This window comes from Prionailurus viverrinus, chromosome D2, assembly GCF_022837055.1.
Source record: "Prionailurus viverrinus isolate Anna chromosome D2, UM_Priviv_1.0, whole genome shotgun sequence".
In the NCBI taxonomy this organism is placed as follows: domain Eukaryota; kingdom Metazoa; phylum Chordata; class Mammalia; order Carnivora; family Felidae; genus Prionailurus; species Prionailurus viverrinus.
The window spans coordinates 30,476,312-30,484,945 of NC_062571.1; the positions used below are offsets into that span (position 1 = coordinate 30,476,312).

The following is an 8,634-nucleotide window of genomic DNA, read 5'->3' on the forward strand; positions in this document are numbered from 1 at the left end:
TGCATTGGCAGTTCCTTCTATGTGCACACTCTTTCCCAGAGATCTGCCTTCCTGACTCCTTCACATTTGTGGTCTTTGTTCAGCTATCACTTTCTCAGTAAGGCCTACTCTGCACTCAGCCCTCTTTAAAAAAAAAATGTAGTCCTCCCCACCAGTACACATTCCTCATCCTTCCTTATTCTGTTCTACTTATAGAACTTTAAGCCTATTTTCTTAACACTAATTACTTATTTTACTTACTGTCTTTTTCCTAGTTGAATACATACGAGCTCTTAGTAAGGAAAAGAGGGAGGTTTTTTTGGCTCCTGGCTGGCTCATTCGGTAGAGCATGCAACCCTTGATCTCAGGCTTGTGGGTTTGAGACCCACATTGGGTATAGAGATTACTTAAGAATAAAATTGTTGGGGCACCTGGGTGGCTCAGTCGGTTAAGCGTCCGATTTCGGCTCAGGTCACGATCTCACTGTCCATGAGTTCAAGCCCCGCGTCGGGCTCTGTGCTGACTGCTCAGAGCCCGGAGCCTGTTTCAGATTCTGTGTCTCCCTCTCTCTCTGACCCTCCCCCGTTCATGCTCTGTCTCTCTCTGTCTCAAAAATAAATAAACGTTAAAAAAAAAAATTAAAAAAAAAAAATCTAAGTTCCAGGAGAGTCAAAGTTTTCAAAATGACAGCTTTCAAGTTAAATACTCAAATAAGGTGGATCATGTCTATAAAATATTAAGGAAGGGAATTTAACATTTGTGTAGTATATGATAATACTCTTGATAAAAATTATTTGTAATTATAGTTCTACTCAGAGGGTATTTTCTGTATTTTATGATGGAGGAAACTGAAGCTCTTAGCAGTAAATTAGTTTACCCTATAAAGTAATAAACCTAATAAAGCAGCTGAACTGCTCTGTACTGTAGTATGGTTCCAAGGACATATTTGTTTTTAAACAGTTTGTTGAGGTGCTAATACATACTACAAAACTCATTTTAAATGTGCAATTTAGGGGCGCCTGGGTGGCTCAGTTGGTTAAGCGTCCGACTTCGGCTCAGGTCGTGATCTCGTGGTCTGTGGGTTCGAGCCCGGCGTCGGGCTCTGGGCTGACAGCTCAGAGCCTGGAGCCTGTTTCAGATTCTGTGTCTCCCTCTCTCTCTGCCTTTCCCCCGCTCATGCTCTGTCTCTCTCTGTCTCAAAAATGAATAAATGTTAAAAAAAAAAAAATTTTTTTTAATGTGCAATTTAATCATTCTTAGTAACTTTTTTTGAAACCATCACCACAGTCCAGTTTTAGACCTTTTGCCTATTTATGTTTTACAATAATGGCTTTGTTGAGATATAATTCACATACTATGTAATTCCTTCATTTAAAATTTGGAGTACAGTTCAGGTGCCTGGCTGGTTCAGTCATGAGCATGCGACTCTTGATCTTGGGTCATGAGTTTGAGCCCCAGGTTGAGTGTAGAGATTATTTGAAAATAAATAAATAAAGTTTTTTTAAATAAAGTTTTTTTAAAGAGTGCAATTCAGGGGCACCTGGCTGCCTAAGTTGATGAAGCATGTGACTCTTGATCTTGGGATTGTGGTTTCAGACCCCGTAGTTGGGTATGGAGATTTTTAAAAATAAAATCTTTTTTAAAAAATTAAAATGGAATGAGTGCCCAGGTGGCCCAGTCCATTGAGCATCCAGCTTGATTTCCTTTCAGGTCATGAACCCGGCATCAGGCTCTGTGCTGGTCATGGAGCCTGCTTGAGATTGTCACTCTTCCTCTGCCCCTCTCTCCAGCTCATGCTCGCTCTCTCTCTCTCTCTAAAAAATAAAAAATTAAAAAAAGAAATCTTTTAAAATAAAAAGAATGATTTATCCAAGTTCCCATCTTTTACTGTGGAATAGATATGTAAATGTCAGCAAATTCTGGATATTAATACTGTTAGTTAGGTCTTCTAAAATTATCTTAACATCTCAGATGCTCACGTTTTATTTTGCAATAATCTGTTTGCAGTTAGTTTTATTGTGTTGAATATTTTTCCTTTTAATTCTTAGAAAATATATTTCGCTTTGTTTAAATTTGTGTTATAATTTCTAATTTTATGTATAAAACATTCATTTTTTGAACTATGTCCTCGAAATTTTTATGGAACAAAGTTAATTGATTTAATAAAGTTAAATTTTTCCTCCTTCTAGCCTCTTTATACATTTCTTCTTATTATTCTTTATAGTTTTTTTTTTCTTTTAATGTTTTAGGTAATTTCTACACCCAACATGGGGCTTAAACTTACAACCCTGAGTTCAAGAGTCACGTACTCCACTGACTGAGCTAGCCAGGCACCCATTTTTCTTCATAATTCTTTCCTATGAATTCCAAACCATTTTTATTCATATAATTTTTTTTGCCCTTATGTCTTTTGAAAGTAAGTAATAGAAAACTATCTTTGGCCTCTGTAATAGTTGGAAATATCTGTATTAATGAGTATTTTGCTGTTGTTCTGATTTTATAGATAGGGATGAGGAAGAAATAAACAAACGAGATGACAAAAGAGATGTCAACAGGTACTGCAAGGAGAGACCCTCTAAAGATAAGGTATTTATTGGATACTGTGTTCTTTATAATATAATAATTTCCATTACTCACATAATCCAAACTTAAGCATAACACATGAAGTTTATTCATCCTTGTATATGTATATATTACCACTTGGAGCAAAATTCAGCCAGTTGTATTTTGGTATTTATGTTTATGTCAGGTAAACTGGTATGTCTTATTCCTTTCTCCCATACACATAAACCAGATCAACTCATTTTAACTTCTTTTTCTTTTCTTTTTTTTTTTTTTAATTTTTTTTTTCAACGTTTATTTATTTTGGGGACAGAGAGAGACAGAGCATGAACGGGGGAAGGGCAGAGAGAGAGGGAGACACAGAATCGGAAACAGGCTCCAGGCTCTGAGCCATCAGCCCAGAGCCTGACGCGGACCTCGAACCCACGGACCGCGAGATCGTGACCTGGCTGAAGTCGGACGCTTAACCGACTGCGCCACCCAGGCGCCCCAACTCATTTTAACTTCTAACATGAGACAAAGGTCTTTTCAGATTTTGGCTATTATATAGACACACTCTCAGTTTCTTACTTTTCACTGTTATCTTCTGCATTTTCTTTAGGAAAAAGAAAAGACTCAGATGATCACAATTAACAGGGATTTGTTAATGGCATTTGTTTATTTTGATCAAAGCCATTGTGGTTACCTTCTTGAAAAGGATTTGGAAGAAATACTTTATACTCTTGGACTACATCTTTCTCGGGCTCAGGTAATCTGTCTTATGAATATTTAAAACGAAAAGCCATTTTAAGTAATACAGTCAAGAAATATTGAAATGTGTGAAGTAAAAAAAAGCTTTTTCTACACCTCTGGCCTCATATATAGTTCTCTGGATCTTTTTGTAAGCAACTCATATACATGTATATACGATCTGTGTGTACACAGATACAACACATAAAACCATTTTATACGTTATTGATAGCTCTTCTCTTCTCTTCTCTTCTCTTCTCTTCTCTTCTCTTCTCTTCTCTTCTCTTCAAGATTTTAACTAACCTCTGCACCCACCATGGGTTTGAGCTTACAACCTGAGGTCAAGAGTTCCATGATCTACCAGCTGAGCCAGCCAGGTGCCCCTGGACAGCTTTTTTCGTTTAACGATGTATAGTGGCTATTCTGCCACGAAAATAGAGACCCACTTTGTTTTTGTTTTTGTTTTTGTTTTTGTTTTTGTTTTTGTTTTTAAAGAGTGTGTGTGAGCAGGGGGTTGGGGGTATGGAGAGAGAATATCATAAGCAGGCTCCATGCTCAGTGCAGAGACCAACACAGGTCATGATCCCAAGACCCTGGGATCATGACCTGAGCCAGACTCAGGAGTCTGACACTCAGCTGACTGAGCCACCCAGGCACACACAATTACCCCACTTTTTTCTTTTTATGATTGCATAGCATTGTGTAACATAGATGTACTATAATTTCCTTTAAGTAGTCTCTGTTAGGCGGTTTCCATGTTTTAGAATTACAGGCTATATGCTGTCATATCTTTGTACATATACCTTAATATATGTGTTAGTGTTTCTATCAGTGTTACACTTTTTCTTTTTTAACAAATTTTTTTCAAAAGATTATTTGAATTTTAGGTTTATGGGGAAGACAGTTATAAAAAAAAGCAGAAGTGTTTCAAAGGGAGAGGTACTAAGAACACAAATGCCATTGATGTTCCTCATAATGTGAAAATAACACAATTAAGGAAATCAAAAACATATTCTTTTTAACTTGTTTACTTGCTTGAATAACAGGTAAAGAAACTTCTGAATAAAGTAGTACTCCGTGAATCTTGCTTTTACCGGAAATTAACAGACACTTCAAAAGATGAAGAAAACCATGAAGAGTCTGAAGCATTGCAGGAAGATATGCTAGGTTTGAGTGTATTATTTTACGATTATGTCATTTTATAATTATGTTATTAAAGAAAAAATAATGATAAAAAAAATTTTTTAATAGGAAACAGGTTGTTACTTCCAACACCAACAGTAAAACAGGAACCAAAGGATGTGGAAGAAAATGTTGGTCTTATCGTGTACAATGGTGCAATGGTAGATGTAGGAAGCCTCTTGCAAAAATTGGAAAAAAGTGAAAAAGTAAGAGCTGAAGTAGAACAGAAGCTGCAATTGCTAGAAGAAAAAACGGGTAAGGAACAGCATTGGGTATTTTGGTACTTTTAACACCCTGTTGGGATTTATGCATGTACTCATATGTATACATACTTACATACACCTGCATATCCATCCTTTGCCTTTTAGAGTAGGCACATAATGTAACTTACTTTTGACCACTTTAATAAAAACTACAACATTGCTTAGCTGTAGAAGAATCTTTGATTTTTCATGTGCATTCTTAGATTCCTTTATTGTTCTGTTGAATCTTTTAAGACTTTATTTTTGGGGCGCCTGGGTGGCTCACTTGGTTAAGTGTCCGATTTCAGCTCAGGTCATGATCTTGCAGTTCTTGAGTTCAAGCTCCACATCAAGCTCTGTGCTGACAGCTCAGAGCCTGGAGAGACTTTATTTTTTATTTTTTTTTTAATGTTTATTTGTTTTTGAGAGACAGCACAAGCAGGGGAGGGGCAGAGAGAGAGAGAGAGGGAGACAGAATCATTGGATGCTTAACCCAACTGAAACTCCCAGGTGCCCCTTAACCCTTAAGACTTTATTTTTAAACAGTCTTTCTCTACACAGCGTGGAGCTTAAATTTAAAACCCCAAGATTAAGGGTTGTCTCTCCCACCAACTGAGCCAGACAGGCATCCCTATTCTGTTGCATCTTTTATTTATTTGTTTGTTTATTTAAATGTTTATTTATTTTGAGAGAGAGAGAGCACATGCAAGCAGGGGAGGGTCAGGGAGAATCCTAAGCAGTCTCCATGCTGTCAACATGGAGCCTAATGTGGGGCTTGATCTCACTAACAGTGAGATCATGACGTTAGCTGAAATCAAGAGTTGAATGCTTAACCAACTGAGCCACCCAGGCATGTCTGTCTGTCTGTCTGTCTATCTATCTATCTATCTATCTATCTATTTTATTTTAAGAGAGAGGGGGAGAATGCAGGGGGTAGGGGGCTGCAGACAACGATGGGGGAGAGAATTGCAAGTAGGTTCCACATGGATAGTGCATGGCTTGAACCCATGAACTGTAAGATTATGACCTGAGCTGAAATCAAGAGTTGGATACTTAACCAACTGAGCCACCCATGTGCCCCTCCTTAAATCCCTGTTTTGTTTTGTTTTGTTTACTTATTTTGAGAGAGAGCACTAGCTGGGTAGGGGCAGAAAAAGGAAGACAGAGAATCAGAAGCAGGCTTCACACACTGTCAGTGTGGAGGCCAGTGTGGGGCTTGATCTAAGGAACCATGAGATCATGACCTGAGCTGAAATCAAGAGTCTGCCACTTATCTGACTGAGCCACTCAGGCACCCCTACTTTTTTTTTTTTTAAGTTTATTTATTTAAGTTTATTCTGAGAGAGAGAGAGAGAAAGAGAGAGAGAGAGTGGGGGAGGGACAGAAACAGAGCGGGAGATAGAGAATCCCAAGCAGGCTTCACACTGATAGCATGTAGCCTATTGTGGGGCTGGAACTCATGAACCTGTAAGATCATGACCCGAGCTGAGATCAAGTCTTGAACGCTTAATGGACTGAGCCACCCAGGTGCCCCTAAGTTCATTTATTTTTGAGAGATAGACAGAACAAGTGGGGTGGGGCAGACAGACAGAATGCCAAGCAGGCTCCACACAGTCAATGCAGAGTCCAAGGAGGAGTCTCAAACCCACAAACCATGAGAGCATGACTGAGCCCAAAATCAAGAGTCAGATGCTCAACTAACTGAGCCACCCAGGGGCCCCATTATACTTTTAACTTCACAGTTATATTTGGGGGAGGGGTGCCTGGGTGGCTCAGTCGGTTGAGCATATGACTTTGGCTTAGGTCATGATCTGTGGGTTCGAGCCCATGTCGGGCTCTGCGCTGACTGCTCAGAGCCTGGAGCCTACTTCAGATTGTCTCCCCCTCTCTCTGCCCCTCCCCTCGCTCTCACTCTGTCTCTCTCAAAAATAAAATTAAAAAAAAAAATTTTTTTAAGTTAAATTGGGGATGTTACAGGAGAAAGATGATTTTTTTTTTTTTTTTTTTTTTTTTTAACAGATGAGGATGAAAAAACCATATTAAATTTGGAGAATTCCAACAAAAGCCTCTCTGGTGAACTCAGAGAAGTTAAAAAGGACTTTAGTCAGTTACAAGAAAACTTAAAGATTACAGAAAACATGAATTTGCAATTTGAAAACCAACTCAGTAAGACAATCAGAAACTTATCTACAGTAATGGATGAAATCCACACTGTTCTGAAGAAGGTTAGCAGTTTTGTACTTTCGTATTTTCAATTTATTTCAACTTTTAAATTTGTGTTTGGAAATTTTAATGTTCTTAAGCTCCTAGTAGTTTTTCTAGGCTTAAATAATGGTATCATTCTGTCCTTTGTTAGATTAACTACAAGCAATTTCCAAAAGATTTATTTTTCTAGAACTTAATTGAAATGTCAATGTGGTTTATGTGTGCTTTGTCACTAAAAGACAAATCTGTGACTCAGTGCCATTACAAAATAATTTCAGTAATTGAGAGATCTGCCATATCCTCAGTGTCACTCAGAACATGGAGTAAAAATTCCTACTATACTGCTATATTCCTAATATACTGCTCTTACTCCTAAGAACTTTAAATTTCTTAGGACTTAGATAGCTTTCTCACATACTAGAAATCATTCTGCGTAGTAGAATTGAGAGCTTTCTTTCGTAGTTGCCCCCTGAGTCAGTTTTTTATGTATGGTAAAATGGACTATTTAGAGTATCTGTTTACTAATGTTTACTTTTAAAGTAACATTTAAGAGAATCTAATAAAATCTGTTTGTCTACTGTGTTGCAGGATAACGTGAAGAATGAAGATAAAGATCAGAAATCCAAGGAGAATGGTGCAAGCGTATGATAAATACATGTAGCAGTGAGGAACGGTGTTAAATAATGTAATATATAAAATCATGATACAAGAATGTTTGAAAGTGATGCATGTTTGATTTTAGTAGTATAAATATCTGTTAGTTCAAATGATGTATAAAGTTTTATGAATGTGAAGAGTCTCTGCTTTTGAAAATTGCTTGTAATTCCTGGCATTCAAATATTAAACACTCCTTGAGTGAAATAATTTTGCATTGCAAAATGTTTTAGGATGAACTTTGTTATAGTTTTAACCCCAATAAAGTTCATCAATTTAATTGATAGTAGTATTTAATTACCAAATGTCTTTTATTAAAATATCTAGAAAATTGTAATTTTATTTATAGAATTACCATTAGGTTTTTATATAAATTTTTCAGTCTTCTAAAATTTCAGTATAAATCATAAAATAGCATGCTGCTTAATTTTTTGTAAGTTTTTGAACCATACTTTTTTACTTGTTTAAAAAAATCCCTTTAATTATCAGTCTCTAAGCCGTTCATTACAAATTCAATTATCCAAAAGACAGTACATCAAAAATTAAGAAAATAATAGACCGTTACCATTGTTATTATATGTTAGACTTACGAAAAACGAACAGTACTGATGTTAATGTTACTACTTTCAGTTAATTGTTCTACTTTCCCAAAATAGCACCTATATTTTAATTTTGAGGGTTTTTTTTTTTAAATGCAGTATATGTCAAATGTACAGTTTAGTACCAAGCCAGTAGATGTCAGTATGGTGTCTTAAGTTAAGCCTTCTTTAATTAAAAATAATTTTTTTATTAGTCTGTGTACTTCCTTCAGAATTTAAGTGAATATATAAGAGTTGATTAACCGTTGAGTGAAAAGCATAGGAAATGTGATATACTGTAAAGCAGTGGTTCTTAACAGGGGATATCCTATCATCTGTCCCAGAGGACATTTAGCAATGTCTGGAAACACTTCTGCTTGTCACAACTGGGTGAATGCTACTGGCATCTAGTTGTAAAATGCTAAACATCCTCCATTGCACAGGATAGCCCCCCAACAGCAATGAATTATCTAGCCCAAAACGTCAGTATGCAGGTTGAGAAA

The 8,634-nt window shown here is 36.8% G+C and overlaps 1 protein-coding gene across 3 annotated transcripts in view; it reads left to right on the top strand.

Moving 5' to 3' along the window:
• CCAR1 (cell division cycle and apoptosis regulator 1) overlaps positions 1-8,345 on the top strand; it is a 62,721-nt gene extending 54,376 nt beyond the window's left edge. For all 3 annotated transcript variants that reach the window (XM_047825234.1, XM_047825233.1, XM_047825235.1), the window contains 6 exons: positions 2,483-2,565; positions 3,143-3,289; positions 4,317-4,437; positions 4,522-4,707; positions 6,714-6,919; positions 7,488-8,345. In XM_047825234.1, the coding sequence (XP_047681190.1) occupies positions 2,483-2,565; positions 3,143-3,289; positions 4,317-4,437; positions 4,522-4,707; positions 6,714-6,919; positions 7,488-7,547 (803 nt within the window). In that variant the 3' untranslated portion in view covers positions 7,548-8,345. The remainder of the gene's footprint in view (positions 1-2,482; positions 2,566-3,142; positions 3,290-4,316; positions 4,438-4,521; positions 4,708-6,713; positions 6,920-7,487) is intronic.
• Positions 8,346-8,634: the final 289 nt, after the last annotated feature.